Below are 21826 nucleotides of genomic sequence, written 5' to 3'. Positions count from 1 at the left end.
ATGGCTTGGAGAATTCCATCCCTTATTTTGTTGCCTAAATAGCAATCCAGGAATAGGGCCCAGGAGCTCATTTTAAACAAAATATTTGTACGTATGCTGGCTAGAGCTGGAGGGAATAAAGCGGATCATTGATCCCCTCTGAACTGGCAAATCACTGGAATTTTTAAAAAAGCACTGTTCATATTACATGGGCATTTAGAAGATTGAATACGACAGTTGGGCATTGAAAGGACACCAGAAAGGTGGTTCTTGCCCAAAAGATAGATGTTAGAGGTGAGTAACAGGCAGAGAAGACCCAGGTGCTCTCACCCTGGAACCCACATGGGACACTGCTCCTTGCACTATTCCCAGCCCCCCACCGGCCTGTCGGGCTCCCACCCCTAAAAATTCACTTTCTTTTACGTAGTTGAACAGCTGAAACACAGGTATCAGCCAACCTAAATGAACTTTCCCCACAGAGGGCTTTTTCTTCAGCAAACTTCACATGAAACAAAGGGCCTAAGGAAAACCAGACGTAAATCTCTTGCTAGGCTTCTTCATCCAACCCCCTCCCAACGTGATGGCATCACGTATCGATTTGCTCTCAGTTTGCTCCCAGACGGCCGTCTCTACAGCTCTGCTTTACTGAGAAGATGGTTTGTACGTGGAAAAGCCTGGATCTTCCTTGCAACTGCTCTGATAATAGGTGTAGCTGCTTCTTTCACACAGCTCATCAGGCTCAAAATTACCTGAAAATGGGAGCTTCCCAAGAGAAGTAAATTATCTGTATTCGCAAAGGATTCTTTCTCGGTCTGGGCGGTGCCTACACTTAACTAAATCAAAGTTTACTTAAAAGCTTATTAGAGCTTTTGGCTCCGTACAGACATCACATTTCTGGGAAGTTTTGATCAAAAAGCCTGGCATGGCTACAATTACAATATTGTTACATGTCACTAAATGTTATTGATATGTTTAAAACAGAAATTCTGTGTTCATTTTATATACAATTTCTCTCAATTGCAGTCAGAAAGACCAAGATATTTATAGCTTTTTCAGAATTTTCATCCTCCCTTTGAATCTTTCAAACCTATTTCCAGCTTACAACACAGCCTGCTAATAATGCCCAAGCAGTCCAGACAATAACCATTCGATAAAAAAAAAAACCCTAAAGGAATAACAACGCTGATTACAGAATTTAAAAGTAACAGCTATTGACTCTTAATAGATCTATTAATAATTTTTCATGGTTTTCATTCTTGATTCTAACTTAAACAGAACACAGCAAGAGCTGTCCAGGGAACGACGTACTGGTTTACTGGGTCGTTTTCTTACACCGCTGCCCACACCGTGATCTATCCACATCCACACAATTTCCAAAGTCTAAAGTGAAACAAATATTCTCCGACGGCCAGTGACAGCTTTGAGTGTCGTATCTGTATTTAATGGAATAAAAAACACAAACCAACTTGTCAGACACACCACTGTGTCAAGCTCAATTACCTAAATAAACAGAAGTAATGGTTAATTTTACTCTCTGCTCACTTTTTCGAAACTGCCTCAGTGTTGATTTTTGCAGTCGCTTCCCAGGAGAATTACATCTGCCTGGTTTAAAGTTTCACTTCCAAACACCGTATCCAAAACCTAAAAGCTTGCTGCAGAAAAACTGTATCAATTCGGGAAAAGATCTTTCAATCTTCAGGGAAAATTAGCCTTGCTCCTAAGAGGAATCTTATTTAAGCAGGCACGCTCTGCGGGACAAGCAGTGCTTCTATGGCCGAGGCAAATAGGTCACGGCACGCCGTGATGGAAGCCCATCAGGAACACTTCCCACGTGAGCAGTTGCTCTAAATGTGTCTTGCACAAGGAACCCTAACACCAGCAAGGTCATACTGAAAATACACAGGGATAAGGAGAAAAATATTTTTGCCCTGCAATTTCAGATATATATATTTTTAAACACAGCCTTACACCTCTCATTATGTACACAATGCAAACCAGCACATTTTATCATCCCCTACTGCGAAGTTACCTACGGGACCTATGCGGACTCAGGCAAGCTGAAAAGGAGGCTCTTCCTCCCTCCAGCCACCCTTTTAACCCTGGATAAAGGACCTCCCATCTGGAAGTGTTTTCCCCGAGTTACTCACCCCATGCTTTCACACACAAAGGCCCAGTGATGGCGAGAACTAAACTGCAGTCACCGTGACACCAGGAGTAATAGATCTTTCCATACATTTGCATGGCGTTCAGCATGGACAAAATCCACCCTCTGACACTCTCGGTCAAGCACCCACAAAGGAGCTCAGCAGATGTTTAACAGGACAGGCCAGTGGTCTCATGTCCTTCCAGTCCAAGGCAAAGGCTTACACGCTGACCTTTAGGTGTGCGCCGGCAATTGAGTGTGCTGGAACTAAGAATGTGCAAAACCTTCACAAACCCAGCAACCAACCCAGCAACTGACCCAGCTGTACCCTCCCCTCCGCGCCCAGCCCCAGTGAAACTGGTCACTGGTCGGCCACCACATCAGCACAAATCTTCTGCAAGATTCCTGCCGGGCAGAGGCCGAGGGGAGAAAAGTGAAATACAGAGGACAGGCTCTAGCTGGGTCAAAACCTGCAGGCAGGTTCTCATCGATGTGCAGCCCTACCAACAGCCAGGTGGAGACCGATACAACATGTGGGGTCTCCAAGCACACGTATCTGAGAACCTACTCTGTAGGCTCCAGGCTGGGCTGGTCCAGCCTCACGTAAGCCCTTCTCATCTGCCCTGGTGCCTGTGCAGCAGAAGCGCTCACCTCTGGGCTCTTAACTGCAGATGAACGGCATTGTCTTGGTAACTTGCCATAGGGCGTCCCAACATGGCATACGGGTTGAACAGGCCTCGGTGCTGCTCTCCAGCCTCTCTTCCCTCTAGACACGAATTAAAAGGATTGCACGGCTTTATCGGGGGATTTCCTCATCATGGAACAGAATAAATTCACCTCTGAAGTGCACCAATAAAGGTTTTCCACTTCACATCCACCAGCTGAAAGACAACCTTCTCTACCCGAGGTGGGTTTTGGGGGGGGGTCGGGTTTTTTGTGGGGTGGTGTTCGGGGTTTTTTGGGGTGGTTTTTTGTTGTTGGGTATTTTTGATGGGTTTTGTTTGGGGATTTGTTGTTTGTGGTTTCTTTTTGTTTGTTTGGCTGGGTTCTTTTTTTAAGAGGCAGGTAGATTAATGACCATTTACTTCTGAAAACTGGTCTCTGGGTTGAATCCAACTTCCAGCTGGTGCCTATCAATAGGATATCGTTCTGTGAGGGTGCAGTCATTCCAGGTAAGACCAATGACTACTTTCCAGGACTTTATTCTCCATGTAGATTCAAATATCTGTAGTTAAGTAAAAGTTAGTCTTAAAATTCTATTCATGGACTGAGCAATGCAAGTAATCAGCAGTATTTCAAGACATACTAAGCAGTATTAGTTTTCTAGACGAAAACACATTCAAGAAATGTTCTAATGCTCCTCCACTCCGACACCAACTTGAGGGGGGGGCAGGAGAACTGTCCCTTCCCTGCGCACTGGGGTACGTGTGCTCTGCAGAGCACTGTTTCGCTGGAATCTGTATGGTTTAGATTTTAATGGAGTGCTGGTTTTAGAGCTGAATATATGGAAGCTCTTGAGTTACAAGAAGAAGAATTATTATTGCAAACCTGACTACAGCTACAGTTGGTGTTCTTGGAAGATGAGGGTGCAAGTAACAAGAAGCTAACAAATTCATGCCAGTAAGTCAAGTTTAATTTGCTTTCCTTTTCCCCTCCCTTCTAAAGCTGGCTGAAACACAAGTTCCACTGTAAATGCAGCGACTAGCAAACATGGATGCCATCACAAATATAGCGCTGCCAAGAGGAAGTCCTCCGTTGACTAATAACAGAGTTTCCAATAGCAACTGCAAGATATTCCGGGCACTGAACTGAAGAGATTTAGGGATATATTCTAAACAAGATGTGCTTTTTGCAGCTACAGAATACAAATTGTATAACATTTGGACAAAAGCTTGTGAAGAACTCACCAGTAACTTGTACGACAAAGGCAGAATCAGAGGGTTTGCTGGTTCTTCAATGACCTTTACTTCAACAGAGAACACTAAGCTCTGCCTATGGAGCCTATTATCAAAGCACGGCTGCAAAACATAAAGACGCAAGTCATCGCTACGCAGCTTGGCTCTGCAAAGGCCTCAGGTTTTTGCTGTCAAATGAAACAGTATGAAAACACAGCCTTTTATTTTGGAAAGAGGAGACTGCATGCTTGATATTAACATTTTTTGTGTAGCATTTGTCACTGTCAGAGTACAATACAGAACATAATCAAGTTCATTTGTTAACTAAGTAACCATTCTTTGAAAACCTATTCTTTAATCCAAGACAGCGTCAGCGACATATTACAAAATCATTTACTAGAACTGGAAAATTACTTTTATAAAGATCACATTAGACCGCAGCTTCTCTTCTGCACCCTTTGCTTGCTGAGATTGCAGGGCATTTCACACAGTTACATTTCATACAGTTGCAGGATTTTTAGATTTTTTTTTTCATTTGAATACAGAAAAAACCTTGAATTTCCATTGCTGCAATTCAGTAACTCTATCAAAGTCTGCCCATGCATTTTCACAGGAGTAATTTATTTTATCTTTGAAGTAAATACAAATTTGTCAGGAATATTTGCTAAATCATTTTATAAGCTTTACTATGTGGGAATTATGCCAAAATGCAAGCACAAATCAGAGTGTTAAATAGTAATTTCAAAAAGATACTAAGCAGTAGTGAAAGCTAGAAGGTTCTAAGCAGCCAAGTGAGATGAAATTTGTCATCAAATCACTGAAAACAAGAAACAGAACTAAGTTCCTTACAGTGAAACGGATATACTCTATGCCCAAGTCTGACACTGTTACGTTAAAAGTTGCCTCTGAATAAAACATTATATACGACACTTCCCAGCAGCACAGACACCTGCTGCACAAGATACTGCACTGCTGCTTTTTAACACCTTAGAGATAAAACGTTATGTACTGCTAAATAATTTTAGTCCACAGTACAGCTTCCCACCATTTTTAATTTTATAATGCAACAACGTTATTTGAGATGTAGGTAAAAGAAAGACTCATGAGGGTTTAAAACTCTAGATGGCACACTCATACAGTAAAAGACTATAAATCTGAACAGAAATACATAGGATGACCTATGGTATTTTCTCAGTTTTCCACCTGAAACATACATAATCTGTGAACACTGTTCTGAGGCCAATTTATGAATTCCTACTGTAAGAGGATGTGCACGATGCGCACTGTCTGCCCAAGTTAGAATTGGGTGATTTAATAAAATACTATGCAGTATTTGCAGTTTTATATTTCAACAGTACTGAATTAAGTTAATTCAAGATTCCACATACAATTAATTCTCAGGGCACAACACCCATCCTGTCACACTATCATACTCCAACCTGCTTCACGGGTAATGGGAATGAGATCTTACACGTTTCTTAAAGGCTCAGTCTCATGCAACAACCAGTTCAGTTATAAACATTTTCAAGCTCTGTACTCACAAGGGAAGTTTTTGTTGCTGCTTTGTTTTTAAACAAGAGCTCAGCTTTGTTTTATTACATCAACTCCAGGGTCAGAGAAAGAGCATTTTAATACATAGGCTTTAGCCTACCCATCTATATGGAGTAGGCAGTATAAAACCTGAAATTCAAATCAGCTTGGATGGTGGTAACAGTCATGAAAATGACATTGCAATATTTTTACTAGGATTTGTCAAGGGTATGTAGCTGCTGTTTTGCAATCTTACCAAAGCCGTAGTAAATGAAACGACAGTTGTGCAACTGAATTGCCACAGTACAAATCTGAACAACACCCAGAATGACCAGGACCACAAAATTCATAAATTAGGGTATTTGACTAATTATCGGAGTAAATAAGCAAGTCCCTAAAGACAAATTACCGTCTAGATTTACAGTGGGCTAGATGCCTCATGGTAATGGCATAAGAACACTTTTATCCCCCATTAAGTAGAGGGCAGTTGAACACTCATCCTCACAGTGCCCTAACACTGGTTCCTGAGGAGAAGCTAATGTACCATGGCTTACACCTTGGCCAAGGGGCACCCATACCGCAGGTACAGGACTAGTACAGACCAGCACGCAGCCCAGCATTCAGATGGTTTTGAAACTCATGATATGGAACATATGTGCAACAAAGGACACACAGAAGGAATAAAAAAAGTGCACATGCACATACTGATTGGAGAACTACGTGGACATGGAAGCATTTGCCCACAAAGCCACAGAGAAGAATGTCTTTGGCCTTAAGCCAGCACAAGAGCCCCTCTGAACCAAAGTACATGAATAAGTTTTCTCCATTTCTACAGTACCAGATACCAACTCTGTAATAAAACCACTAACAGCAACTTTTTTCTCTAATAAAGTGTATTCATACTTGCTCCTTGCTGTATGGTAAATATTCAGAAAGTGTACATCTGTAGCATGCTTTTATTCTTAAATATGCAAATAAGATAAAAATTTCAAACATACATTACTCGTCTACATATATAAATTTGGAATTTCCATTTGCAAGTCAAATAAGTGACTGTCATACTTTTAATCATTCAACAAGTTTATTTCTACAAATTATGGCTTAAAAGCAGGTACTGTAAATACAAAAATCTGAAGAGACTGATGTGCAGCATGTCATTTCTTTATGTTGTCTTCATGGATAAGTTATTCATTTCAGTGGGTATTCATCATATTTTTCATAGCAGCAATAAATACGCATTTTACTTTTCATAAAACATTACTTTAGATAGCATGTTAATACAAAATTAACTTTTAACAGCACTAGAGTAACATAACCCATACGTCATTACAGGTTGATCACGGAATTGGAAAATTTAATATCAGATCTCTCTGCCAACCTAAGATTGAGTGATTTGTAGGGTCTCCAGCATGTCTTCCACTGCCTTCAAAGAGTATTTAGTTTCTTTCTTACTGCGACCTGCAAACTAAATAACAACAAAAAAGGATTGTCATATATCAGAAATTCTGTGCATAAATCCTGTTCAGGTAACAGTTCTAAACGTTAAGTACCAAAAATTTACTCTAATTACTATAAACCCAAAAAGCATAGCCTCTTTATTGTTTCTCTAAAACTCAGCATTTTTACTAGACTATAAGCTATATCAGCCTTCCTCTAATAAGTAATGAAAAATACAACAGAACTATTTAATTTCACTCATTTGCTCTGAATTTGAACATGCAGCACGAACAAATATTCCACTTTGAAATTTAACATTTATCTGCATAGAGATATTTCTGTTGTTTTGTTTGCTCTGTAAAGTTTAACATAAAAAATTCAAGTCTGAAATAAAAATTATGTGATCCAAATCACATTATATTCATAATTTAAATAGTAGTAGATAGACATGGACCTATTCATAATTTAAATAGTAGTAATAGACATGGACCTGTTATTTAAGTTAATCTATTTTCTATTTTTGTCATAGCAAGATGGAGAAAATCTACTATAAAATAATCCAGTCATCATATAATTACATTTTATGGTTCAAAGTAACTGTGAGTAATGACCTTGTCTTTGATTGCAACCTGCTATTACAACAACGAGCAATTTCAGCAAGCAGTTGAAATGAAGTCTGCCTTGGTAATAAAGAAGGATACAGCTTAATAAATACTACTTATGGCTTCAGATACCCCAAAACACATGCAGCCTAGTAGAAGGGTAGGAGATGTTCATCACCCCACACTGACCTCAAAAGGGTTTTTCGAACTGTACTGACAATTCCCGTCACTCACCAGCCATACCTAACACAGGGGATTTATTGACTAGGTTGATCTTAAGTCAAATGAAACTCTCAACCATTTTTAATACACCTGCATTAAAAAGTTTTCTATTTGGGGTTAGGAAGGGTGGTAAAGAAATCACAGCAGCAGTAACTATAACTTGCTGTTAGTAAAATAGCCTATTCTCTACCTAAATGTTAACATCTACACACTCAATAAATTTTCAATTTAATGTTTTTTATTTCAAATACCAATGGTGTCTCGCATAGTTAGTCCTTGATTTATAATGTGTCCCTTCTCTCTTGTAATTAACTTAATTTAGCAAACTCTTCATGACCTGTTAAGAAAGATTAAGTCATCAAACCCAGGTAATATCACACCGGCAACAAGCTGCAGGACCTGTTAACCTGCTTTTGACCCCCAGGCTACAATCTAACATTGGGATTCCCAATCAGTACTGAGTTCTTCAAAAAATAGTTTTGGCACAGTAAATGATATGCTATTTCAAATTAAATAGTTAGGAGAATGAAATGGTGTTATTTTGACAACACTTTACAGTTGAAACACCGTATTTTCGTATCTCCTATTTCAAGATGATGAACTGATATGCCACGTTTTGACTCTAGTACTACGTATAAACCCATTCTTCAGGTTCTGCAGTTTCCATAGTGACCTGCAATAATCAACTTCAGAGCAAAATCAAAGATGTCTTAACAGTCTCCCAGGTGAGAGAAGTAATCTTGGATTTGCTTAGGTATGACTTAATACAATATCCTCTTTTTGTTCACGCTAAACAAGAATAGTCCCAAGCAGATGCTAGGGGAGTCCAAATCCTTTCATAAAAACAAGCAAATGAAAAAACAGAACTCAAGATCCTTGGGTGAAAAATTGTTTCAATTCAAAGCACTCAGAGATTTCAATAAAAAGCACAGAAGCCTGAACATATTGTGGTCAAAAAAGCACGCTTGGCAAGACACAGAGAAAGCATGAAGAGGAAAAGCTTCAAAATAAGATTTTTACTTATTTTACTTCTCTTCAGGGACACTGAAAGCAAAACTGACATAAGACATTAGTTTAAAAAATGTTACTTGCTAATTTCAAGAGTGGTTGCCTTCATGATACTGACGTGTACTTTAAGCTGAACAAATAAAACCAAACTCCGCGTCATAACAAACAGAAGTATACTTGGAAATGTAATCACTTCAAATTTGCCCTGACGAACAATTATTTTGTCTATTCTGCCATTACACAGCAATTTGACTGATTGAGCCGGAATCCATTTCTTAAAATCATGATTTAATTTTCTGTTTCCCAAATGGTTTGTAACAAAATCACCTCTCCGACCATAAATAACATGTGGATTGCTAACACAGAAGAATTTAGCAATGTACCCAAGAAGCATGTATCTGGAAAATTACTATGAGTAGGATCACATTAAATATTTTTGTGAGCATTAATCAAACTTGCCTGCCTCTGCTGAAACACTTCTACCAGAGGACATGCTAAACCAATTATCTAATTGAGGAGCACTAGGTAGCCATATTTTGTTTCGATGTTAAAGTAACTGTGACTCATGTCCTCAGCCAGAACAGATACACATTCTTCACAGGGTCTGCACAGAGAGGATGATCCAGTTCCCCAGTGATAAGAGAAAACTAAGCTTGTAATAATAATAATAAACTTATAATAATTCTTTGAATAATGAGTACTTCCCTAACATCTGAAAAGAAAGATTAAATTTTATTTGTTATGTTTTTTCACCCAGTCAATTAGATTTAAGTGGCCTAGAGAATAATGACCTTTTTTTTCAGAGCATATGTTAGCAGCCAGGAATTCCAGCTCCACGCAGCAGCCCTAACTACAAAACCTTTCTGTCTTCCTTTGAAAGTTTACATTTCTCCTAGATTAGGCACAGATGAGAAGTACTAATCAGCACAGAGGGTTACATATTTAACATCAAAATAAGTATATTAACCAGATGGAACATCAAATTTCTGTACTTTTCAGAAAATTATTTAATTCAACTATTCTTTATCACCATATTTTCCTGTAAAGACACTGCTGTACAGTCTAACCAACACTGGTGAAAGTAAGGTTTTCTTTTTACACCCAAATATTGTTTTCTTTAAATGACAATAAACTAAAAAGTTCCTCTGATTTCCTACAGGAATGTACAGGAAAAGCAAAAATCAAGTGCCAAAGCAAACTGCCTGAATGAGAGAAGAAATCGAAAGAAGGGAACCAGTAAAAATATTTCAAGTAAATTGCATATAAAATAATAAAAAAAAATGCAACTACAGCCAGTACTGAATTTGAAAAAACAAAGGCAATTTTCCAAAATTACCAAGCAAGCAGCTGGTAATTCAATTTTAAATCCAGACTGAAAATGGAGAAAGATCTCACCGTTAAGACAACTGCTCAAAAATAACTTTTTGAATTAATAACTTCATATATTAAAGTCACAAATTATGTAGTTCTATGGCACCCAAGTCAGTATTCTAAATGCATCTTGTTCTCTAGAACATGACTACAGGAAAAATTGCATTTAATATAGTAACTATAATAATAGTAACTAACAAAACAAGTGAATGCCAAATTCAACAAGCTCTTATTACACTTTACAAAGCGCCTTGGATAATGCAAGGAAAGTGGAGAGGATTTATAGAGATAATATAAGTATCTAGCTTAAATCCTGGCTAGACAACCCTCCGTTAATGGAGGAATGCTGTAAGGGCTGCCACTGGCATAAGCAACCAAGGTTTCATCCTTAGGTCCAAAAGACAACAATTTCCAACCGCTCAACACGCTAAGGGAGCAACAAATCAATACTGACTCAGAGGGGAAGCTGCCACCTACTACATCACCAAACACCATTTACTGTAGCAGTTGGATGCTCTAAGTCTCTGACATAAACGCTGGAGTGGCCAAACCCTTCTGCAGCCATGTAACAGGCTCGGTAGGGCTGGGCTGGGGCAGTCCTGGCCAGCTGTAGTCATTAGAGGTTCTCATGGTGCTTCTGTGAGAGGAAGGCGGTGTTCACACCTTTTGCTTCCCAAATCCTACCTTGAGCACTTACATTTTCTGTATAGCTAAATTCCCCCTAGGATTCCAGTCAGATATGGTGTTCATCACTTTATGTCCCAAATAGCTAAAAAGAGCAGCTGAAGAATACGACATATCACAAAAGTATGAAGTCACAAAGAAGTTATGACGTGTTTTAAATATATGTTAGTTGTGTTAACGTGATCTGTTCTGGTAAGCATCAACCAAAAATGCTTAACGTAGGTTCCAAAAGAACTTCACAGAAACAGTGGAATTACACTTTCCATTATGTACTGGGTTTGCATGGGCAGGTTTGGTAGTGGGGGGGCTACAGGTGTGGCTCCTGTGAGAAGCTGCTAGAAGCCCCGACGTCCGATAGAGCCTATGCCAAACAGCTCCAAGATGGACCTGCCACTGGCGAAGGCCGAGGCCATCAGCGACGGTGCTAGCACCTCTGGGATAACATACTTAAGAAGAGGGGAAAAAACCTGCAGCACAGCAGCAGCAGAGAAAGGAGTAAGAATATGTGAGAGAAACAACTCTGCAGACACCAGGGACAGTGAAAACGGAGGGGGAGAAGGTGCTCCAGGCACTGGAGCAGAGATTCCCCTGCAGCCCGTGGTGAAGACCATGATGAGGCAGGCTGCCCCCTCCAGCCCATGGTGGAGCAGATATCCACCTGCAGCCCATGGAGGAGCCCATGCTGGAGCAGGTGGATGCTGAAGGAGGCTGTGACCCCGTGGGAAACCTGCACCAGAGCAGGTTCCTGGCAGGACCTGTGGCCCCATGGAGAGATGAACGCACGCTGGAGCAGGTTTACTGGCAGGACTTGTGACCCCATTTGGGGACTCACACTGGAGCAGTCTGTTCCTGAAGGACTGCATGTGGTGGAAAGGACCACATCTGGAGCAGTTCATGAAGAACTGGAGCCCAGGGGAAGGACCCACATTGGAGAAGTTCGTGGAAGACTGTCTCCCATGGGAAGGACCCCATGCTGTGCAGGGGATGAGTATGAGGAGTCCTGCCCCTGAGGAGGAAGGAGCAGCAGAGGCAGCGTGTCTCTGACTGCAACCCCCATTCCTGTCCCCCTGCACTGTATGGGGGGCGAGGGAAAGAAATCGGGAGTGAGGTTGTGCCCAGGAAGAAGAGAGGAGTGGGGGGAAGAAGTTTTAAGATTTAGTTTTTATTTCTCATTACCCTACTCTAATTTTGACTGGTAACAAACTAAATTAATTTCTCCAATTCGAGTTTGTTTTGCCTGTGACAGTAATTGCTGAGTGATCTCCCTGACCTTATCTCAACCCAGGAGCCTTTTGATGTATTTTCTCTCCCCTGTCCAGCTGAGGAGGGAAGCGATGGAGCGGCTTCGGTGGACATCTGGTGTCCAGGCAGGTGCAACCCACCACACAGTCAAAAAAACCCAACAGAAAACCAACCCCCACCCCCGCCCCCACCACCAGCAATACAAAACAGATTTTGTTAGAGATACTGTGATGTTAACAGAAAGCCACCTGAAGAAAAAAAAAAAAAAAAAGCAAGCTTATCTGGTTGTGAGTCAATTAGTCAAGTAACTACAAACTGTTACAATCAAACTTTCATTACATTTAGACCCAGGAGATGCCTATTTCTAGGTCTTAATCTTGGTGTGCCACCATTCCACAGCCAACACTGGCTTTACATTTCCATCCTGATGCACCCTGAAAGGGCCTGTTTTCCAGAAGCGCTAACTGATCTCTACTGGTGCTTTGAACTGGAAACTTCAGTCGTAATATTAACTTAAAAAATGCATTCAAAAGCCCTCTAATCTATGCAGTTCATTTTATTAAGATGTAAAACATTGAAAAAAAAGTTTTCACTCAAAATTCACACATCTTTTAAAACCTGTTTTATTCTATTAATGGTGAATCAATTAATGGTGCATTCTGTTCTTTGAGGGGTTTTGGAGGATTTTTTTTTTTTTTTTTTTTTTTAAATCCTGCAATACTTGGGGTTTCTATCAATATGATGCTTACAGAAACGTTAGATATACTGCTTATTATACTGTTAGAAATCCTGCTTATTTATGGGAAATTGGATGAAGATGGTAATTCATACACACCTGTCATGAGCACATAAATGGTTTATTACTGAGAAGCAGGGAATCATTTAAACAGCAAAACAGAAAGAAACTACAGGCACAAGGGTATAAAATGGCTAATTATGTCCTCAGGGATACAATATTCTTCACTGTAAAGTACAGTCAGAAGCTACAGGGCCAATCAGGAGAAATGAAAAATACTTCAAAGTTGTAATACATCAAAAACACGTCAGCCACAAGAAGCCGCACTCTCAGCAATAAACTGAAATACAGTGTATTAAGAAAACTGCATTGGCCGTGAAAGAAAATCCCAATTTAATTCCTTAATAGACTGAGCTGCTCAAAAAGCCATTTGGCAGCATTAACTGTGAAGCAGCAGCAGCAAGAGAAAAATTAAATATTGGGTTCTGACACTGACATATTACAAAGAGAAAGGAGTGTTACACGTGTATACAGTCTTTGCATTTAATACCAACATTTTTGCTCAGAAAGTTCTGGGGAGAACCAGACAGTATGGTGTTGACGGTCAGGATTACTTATACATAAACTTTCATTGGCAGATCATTAAGAACAGCTATAAGGGAGTCAAACTGAAACACTACATTTGGGATGCACGGACAGCAGCACCTATGGGCTTAAACCTGTTTTCATTCACAGTTACAGAAAAAATATAGAGGCTTATAATACAAAAGCAAATATAGATGTTTATGCATAACTTTTCAAGTAGCTGAAAAGACTCCTAATGACTTCAGTAAGCTTTGATTCTGGCCTACGAAGTCTACATTTTCACAATTCAATAGGCATTTATCTATAAAACTATACAAAAGCAACTTCAGTCACAATTACTAAGGTAATTATTAGGAACACAATTAAATATGATTTTGAAAGGTCAGAATAAACTGAAGGAAAATAAAACTCTAGAATTTTCATTTGTTTTCTGGTAAAACAGAAGTAGATGACCATGTTTCTCACGACCACTCTAAGAATTAAGACACACCAAGTTTTATTAAAATACTTAGCTGTGGAACTGAGTCTTGTGTACTGCACTAGTGTACATTCAGTTAATGTTAGTAGAAAAAAAAATCTGTTTAAAGCTAATAAGTAAATAATAGTCATTAAAAACTGTGAAATATCAACCTTATATTAATTGAGGCTTCCAGGAAATCAAAGAGAAGTAGAACACAAAAAATCCAAGCAAATTATGCTGATCTGCAAGACTTACCTAACCTCCTGAACAGCAGTTGATAAAAGCGCAGAAAAGAACTATGCAGTGTGTTAAGAGTATCATAAAACAATGATGCACTAACCTGGTATGCTCTGTTTATTTGGTTAGCTGCCCAGCTGGCATATTTCATATTATCTTTTTTCATTTTTGCACTTGCTTTTGGATTGGAAGCAATATGGCTGGCAGACTAGGAATACAAAAATAAAAATAGTGTAACTATAAAAGATTTGTGTATAATAAACTGAGAGCATTCAGCACCTTTGCATTCAGAGCACCATGCACAGTCGCAGAGGAAAAAGAGAAAAAAAAAAACCAAAAACAGTTACTGGTAAACAGCATCTAATGAATTAGCAGCTAGTTTTTAAACAATTGTCTTTTCTAATTAAAGCTCAACATACTCAGCATTTTAAAACTGTCAATAATCTGAGCTATTAAGTTAAACCAAAAGGGGAAAAAAAAATAAGCAAATGATAAAGGATAATATTTATGTATAAAAATATATTCAAAATGATAACATGGAAAACATATAATCATGCTTACCATGTATAGTCCAAACAAAGCTCTCATATTCCTGTTGTTAAGCTTCAGTGCTTGTGCAAAATACTTTCTTGATAGCTCAAGGTTTTCAAGCCCCCCTTGAGTGTATTTAACCTGTAAAAATGATAAGCTCCTGAAACTTGCACGTGTCATCCATACCTCAGGCATTCACTCCTAAAGCAAAGATATTACGAAACTTCACTTCAGGTTTGTTTCACACGATATTTCAAATCAGGTGAGTCCTACCAAACGCCAAATACTGGCTTGGGAGAAATCCGAGCTACTTTCAATATAAAAAATTTAAAATATTTAACTGTAGGAGAAAAAAAAAGCCAGCATTTAATTAATTTATTGCTACAAGAACAAAAAGTGATTATTTTGCACCTATACATACTTAGAACCTGGGGATGGTCTCTTAAGAAAAGTAACATGAACTTTAAATCTAAAGCTAAATTCTGACTGCTATAAATCCATACTAACTCTATATTCCTGCAGCACAGCATTACACCACTGCACAAAACAACACAATGCCTTTCATTATCCATTCAACTGCAAAATAGCGTGCAAAGTTTAGAGGGTTACTCGATTGCCTTTCTATTCATTTTGCCTGTTACTAGACCAAAAAAAAGAGGGATAAATACTAGAAGACATGCTTCACAGTCTTTCTACCAGAAAGCTATTTAGACTCTCAAGTTTAAACGTGAACCCCATTTTAACCAAGAACAAAATAAATTAAATGCACTCTAAGCAGTTAACACTATCATTTAGGGAAAAAAAAAAATATGTATCCGAAAAAAAAGAGTGCAAATGGCTATAAACTTTGAGCTAAAACTTCTAAGGGCCCTCTCTACCTCCAGTGCTCTTTCACAAATAATTTCCTATGAGGACTCCAAGATCTGGCTCCAGAATAACAGGCAATATATCGTTACCTCTTGGGCAGCACCGTTGTGGAGAAGTTTAAATTCTCATGCACTTAATTTGAAAAGTGCATAAACACTTCAACAAGAATAGCTCATTTAAAAAGAATTTTTATCTCCAATAATTCCTGCCTTTACTCTTACATTTAGCTTAGTCACATTGAGTAAGAAAACACTGTTTTCTTAACATGTTAATTTCTATGAGATGTTAACATTCTCTGTGTACTCTCTTAAATCTCCTAGGGAAAAATTAAAGAAACCATTTTTAGGCCATTTTCACCACTTCAGTAACATAAGAATAGAATATGTATCCAAACATAATTGATTTTTCTGAAAATACTTACTTCAGCATATTGCTGACAGTATAAGTGGTTGTGTGGATTAGTCATCATAAGCTCCTCTAAGCAGAAGGCTGCCTTTGCATAGCTGAGGAATATAAAAAACAGTGACGAATGAAACAGAGTATAAAGTTCTTTGCTTCAGCTTCCTCACATCACAATAAAAGAAGTCTTACTCTCCCCCCTATAAATTCACGTGATTCACAATTAAGAAAATGTTTTATTTTTAAATGATGTTTGAAACCTCAAGTTACTATTTTTACATCATAGATAGTGAAAAGTATACAAAATTTAATAGCCTAAGTACGTACGGAACTGCTCATGGAAAGCATTTAATATACTCATTTCTTATTAATAGGTGACATTTCTGATCAACAAGACTGATGAGTAGAAACAGGCATTAGGCACTATAAGACATTTGAACTCAAACTAAAAAATAGTTCATTTTTTTCTACATGAAAATTCAGCTACCTGGGGATTCACAAACCAAGCTACAGACCAGAGCATTTACACTGTCACCTTTACCTGCTCACAGTCAATCACAGACGTGAGACTGAAACACCATAGCAAGAACAGGTCCAAAAACACAACCAGTTCAAATCTATGTATGAAAATAGCATCATACCAGTCCAAATGGGCAACAGCTTATCATTGCAAAAGAAAAGGCTAATACTTGTTCTTTAAATGGAAGCTTTCAGAAAGAATTATGAAGTCTAGCTCAAAATGTACATTTATTTAATTATAAAAATCTTAGCTTCATAATCTTTCAACTAGCAGAGACTCCTGCAGAATTTGCTGCTTCTACAGATATGTGACAGCACTATTGCACAGAGTTTATATGACAGGATTCCAAAATTTAGAGATGCAATGTTTATAATGACAGTGTAGGAAAATACTTAAGATCCCAGTTAAAGCAGTTTAGCAATTATGAGATAATATTAAACCATTTAATCTATTAAACCTCATTTCTTAAAATGAATATATTGTGGTTTTTTCCTGTTCACGTTATGACAGTTGCATATGCATTTCAAATACTAATTTGGAGATAAAAGCATAGCCACCTCGTTCTCCAAAAGCAGAAGACACAGTCCTCATAACGGAACAGAGCACAGAATTAAGGACTACATGAATCTTGTACATCTAAGTGTGTTTATGAACAATGGTAACAATATGGTGATTTCCCAAGCCAGACTAAATTTGCAACACTGGTAAAACAAATAAATTGATGAATTGTTTCCTTTTTTAAAAAATCAACTCTTAGTTGCTTTTTAGCCAAGATCCCAATTTTTTTCCCCAAGACTTCAATTTTTTCATCAAAATGATAACAGCAACAATGCTTACAGAAGTACAGTGAGCGCAGTCAATTTTTTTTCAATGAACTGGAGAGAATTCTACGTATTATTTTTTATTGGAATAACAAACCAAGACAAATACAAGAAAAAGCAATTTATTTCTCAGGTTTTATTACATAATTTTCTAATAAAGATTATAACCAGTAGTGCAATACATATATTTGCACCACTCTATCATTTATCATTCTTTTTTGTACCACCAGATTTGGCAAGTTTAAATATCTTTCTAACTATTAAAAAAAATAAAATAGCTGTTTTCTTGGAAAAACGGCTGGTGAATTTCCCAAAACAAATAGAAATCTGGATATCAAAATTCTAGACTATTCCTTATGTCAGTGTTTGAAAGAGTTCAATAATTATTTTCTTTGAGAATGGGGTGGAAGGAGAGATGATGGGAGAACTATTTTTTCATCACAGTGAGAATGGCTATTTCTTCCCTGAGAATGACTCTTTTACTACTCTCTAGAAAGGAAGGAAACAATGTGATATAGTTCAGGCTGGGCTGAAGAACTAAACAAGGAGGGGGGGAAAAAGATATGCTTTTGGGTGGAGGTTAGAATTAATGCTGTGATATTAGAAAACTTGCACTAAGGCTTTGAGCTAATCCTCTCACACTGGGATTTCCTCCTGTCACTACAGCAATAAAAAAAAGCTAACAAAAACATTAAATATCCAATAAGCAAGTTAATACAACATTCAGCATTCTTGATTGCATTGGGTTTTGTACCCAGGCGACCAAATGCCTCTAACTCGAGATCCATGTTTTGTTTTGTTTTTTTTTTTTTTAAGGTTACCAAAAGTTCTTGCAGAGGCTAAAAGAAAATCAGAGTATCAGTTGCTGTGATCAACTGATTTTAGAAGTAAAGAATCTTAAATCTATAACGAGTAAAAGATATCACTTGAATGAAAAATTATGGGAAATAAGTGCTGTTCCCTGCTACACTCAAACCACTTCTTTTATAATACTAGATTCAAAAAAATAACTGAAACATACAGGTAATGAAGTAAACCGTTTCTGTTTAAAATAAAATGCCTTCTTAAAGCATTTGGTAGTCAAATAAGGTCGGTAATTATTTCCTGTTGATGCTTGTTATATTGGAAATGAGACAGCATACTTTCTAACACTAGCCCTTCAAAAAAAATCACCGAGGTCTTTGACTTATACAGAGAAGGTTTCAATTTAACCGTTTTTATGTGGACTTAGCAAACAACTTACTCATGTTCATTGATGTAAAGTTCTGCAAGTTCATGCCAAGCTTCTTGGTCTCCAACAAATCTGTATAGAGAAGACAAGAGAGGAAAAAAGGAAAAAAGAAAGAATGTGCAAGGGATTCTGTAAATGATCAGCATGGAAGCAAAAGCGTAAATCAAATGCAAATTCCATTTTAATTAAAAAGATTTATCAGAATACCAAAACACAATCCGTATTCTTGTAAGACACTCACTGTTCCAGATACTCATTCAGCTCTCGGATGGCCTCAAGATTTTTCCCCTGGGCTTTTCGAATGGCAATCTTACGCTTTCTTGCTGCCTATGGGTTGACATTAATAAAGGATTAGGGTCTCATAATTCCCTGGGTTTTTGTAAAGAAAGCAATTTGACTGTGCAAATTATTATCTCAATACCAGTGGAATTCCACTGCAGAGCAACTGCTAGGTTGAAGTTTATAAACATACCCTATGACATCCCACTGAGAGAATGAAAACCTCTTCTTACAATCACATTATGTATGCTTTTCTTTGGAGGCACAAACTGTATGCATTATTTCATTCAAATAAATGACTGTCCAGATTCTGATAATTACAAAACAGCAGGGGATGCTAATCTTCAGCCATTCCAAAGACCCCCACCTTGTCATTCATGAGATCCATGGCTATAGCGGAGAGACGGTGACTGAGTCTCACAGAATCTCACAGACGCATCTTGGTTGCCACTGTGTAAATATGGCTTTCAGCCATCTTTAAAGATTCTTGTTGGAAAGCTGAATGCCATCTTTAATTAACGTTGAATACACACCAATTTCATAAACAAGTTTCTCATCGTTCTTGGAGCACAAAGTAGGCTCTTCAATGTAAAGGGAATAGAAAACAGCCATTTCAATGGCAAAACTGAGTACTTTGAAAGGTGACTGGAAAATGTATTTCAGCATAAACAATATAAAAAAAAAGTTATAAGAACTGTAATGTATTTAAATTTTGAACTCCATAGAAGTTGTTACAGACCACCAGGAGAAAAGATACACAGAATCTTAACAGTTTATTATTCTATACTTCAATCCAACATTCCAGTTTCTGAAGTATGTTCCTTACAGTTCTCTAAAAGCAGTTTTCAGCCCTCTAGGAGTTGTGAATCAAGACACACTTGAGGTGTAATTCAAAACAATGGACGTCCTCCCACCGGCCTGACAGAGTTTGGAGCAAACAGAACCACACCTCAGCCAGCCTGAAAGTCATCAGATCAGGAATCTGACAGAATGAAAGCAAAACCAAATTCCAGCATAACATGCCTCAAAGAACAAACGCCATCAGTCTCCTGCCTTGCCTGTAACCCCCGTTCTCCTGGGTGATCACAACCGCTGTCGTCAGACACGAGAAGACAGGCAGTCTGGTGTGTGTGATGTGTCTGCCTGGACACACATGCACTTGCGGGAACCAAGTCCCACTGCTCATTCCCCTCATTCCCATTTCGTATCCTATAGAGAAGTGATGCAGTTGGGTATCACCTTGCAGAAGCCTTGACAGCACGGGAACAGACAACTCTTCAACAAAACCTTAAACGATTAATATTTGACTTTAAGATAGCTCTGAAATTAGTTTCTTCATGATGTACCTTCCTAAGATCACAGTAACTTATACCCCAAAAGAGTTCTTGTATTTTTACAGTATTTTAAACATAGCTATTTTCTTAAATAATTTCTTATTCTTTTTTCATTATCTGAACAAATTTGTTGCTGCTGGAAGAAGAGGAGAGTGTAGCATTTAAGTAAACTAGTTCAAGCTACCAAAACAGCATAGCTAGAAAGGCTTTTAACACTAACTCTGGGTTTATTCTTTCCTTTGAGTTCATCCCCTTCGCCTTCCACACAAACATATAATCGATGAAAATTCAGTGAAAATTACTCAAGCGAGGAAAAAATATTTCACTCTTCTGCTTAAAGGCAAGGCACAGGCAGAGAGAAAATTCATCGGAGTGATCAAGAGACAAACCAGGCCACAGGCAGGGTGGTGGCTTTACCCACAGCCATTCCGTTCCCCACTGCTGCTTTGTCAAACTGCAACCTGTGACGTTACATTCATCATTCTGCTTTTACTGGGAGACGTTTGGCTAAAAGCCATAACCGACTCGGGAAATGTTAACTGCTGACCACATTTATCACTATAACAAAAATACACACTGTTTATTTTATTTTTGAGTTTTTAAAATTAAAATAACAGTGTAATTAAACTTATTTTTTTTTAATATAGAAAGAATAAACCCACATGCTTATCATATTGCTACTGCTACTAAACAGAAAAAAAAACAAACCAACCGAAAAAAATCAAGAAAACCCAACACCATTGCTTTCTATCACATTTTATGAAGAGGTCTCAAAGCATTTTGTAAAGCAGGTCACTACCCTTGCTATGGTGGGAACACCAGGGCAGTGTTAAACTCACTGCCCACGGCTGGTATTACCCACAGCCCAGTGACCTGCCCACTGAGCCCCAAACATGAAAGAAGGGAAAGTGGGGATAACAGTGTGTGCAGCCGAAGGAGCGCATCACGCAGTTACGATGAAGAGAGAAGGATTTTTTCAGGTGACAGACTATCTACTTTAAAATGCAGCTTTTAAATTAAAAATTCAGCTGTTATTTTCAAAATGTAAAGAAAAAGAAAATCAAGAGACTGAACAGATCAAAACTAAACTGCTTGAGAACTGAAACCATCTGTTTTAATATATAAAATCAAGCAATGCATCTGACAACTTCATTTGCAAAGCCAAACGGGAACAGCCTACAGAAGTCACCCTCCTTTTTCATTTCTAACACGACTCCTTCAATCGCATGCAACTAAGTCCTCCAAAAGAGTCCGGAAACACATTTTCTCCATGGTTGCTTTATTTCTTAACCACAGCACTCCCATGTAACGTAAATCACTGCAACCTCAAGACATTAATTTATTTTTTTATATAAACTGATGTTTACCTATAACAAACACATTATCTAACGCAATCAAATAATGAGGATAAAAGGATTAAAATAATTAACACGTTCTGATGGGTGCACTCAGGAATAAAATTATTTATGTATATATTTGATAAGATTTATTTCCTTCTAAACTGCATCAAATCCCACAATATTTCTTCAAAATTACACTTTTTCTTTCCTATTTGTGAAAAGCAGAATTTAAAACTTCCTTTTTTATTCACCTTCCTTATCACCAAAAAGAAAGCAACATCTGCGCTTGAAATCTGCACTCTCTTCACCCTCAAACAGATCTTCAAAATGCCGGGGTAAGTCAGTTTATTTACAGATAATTTTTTAGTTTACA

General features: G+C 38.0%; 1 protein-coding gene across 2 annotated transcripts in view; it reads right to left on the bottom strand.

Annotated features, from left to right (window-relative positions):
- Positions 1-4228: 4228 nt before the first annotated feature.
- The window catches only part of EMC2 (ER membrane protein complex subunit 2), a 42796-nt gene continuing 25198 nt past the window's right edge, over positions 4229-21826 (bottom strand). For both annotated transcript variants that reach the window (XM_074146069.1, XM_074146070.1), the window contains exons 6-11: positions 18742-18827; positions 18513-18572; positions 15951-16032; positions 14693-14803; positions 14235-14339; positions 4229-7012 (exon numbers count right to left, since the gene is read on the bottom strand). In XM_074146069.1, coding sequence (XP_074002170.1) covers positions 6926-7012; positions 14235-14339; positions 14693-14803; positions 15951-16032; positions 18513-18572; positions 18742-18827 — 531 coding nt within the window. In that variant the 3' untranslated portion in view covers positions 4229-6925. The remainder of the gene's footprint in view (positions 7013-14234; positions 14340-14692; positions 14804-15950; positions 16033-18512; positions 18573-18741; positions 18828-21826) is intronic.

Source organism: Numenius arquata, chromosome 3 (genome assembly GCF_964106895.1).
Source record: "Numenius arquata chromosome 3, bNumArq3.hap1.1, whole genome shotgun sequence".
NCBI classification, from domain to species: domain Eukaryota; kingdom Metazoa; phylum Chordata; class Aves; order Charadriiformes; family Scolopacidae; genus Numenius; species Numenius arquata.
This window is presented reverse-complemented; position numbering and strand designations above follow the sequence as displayed.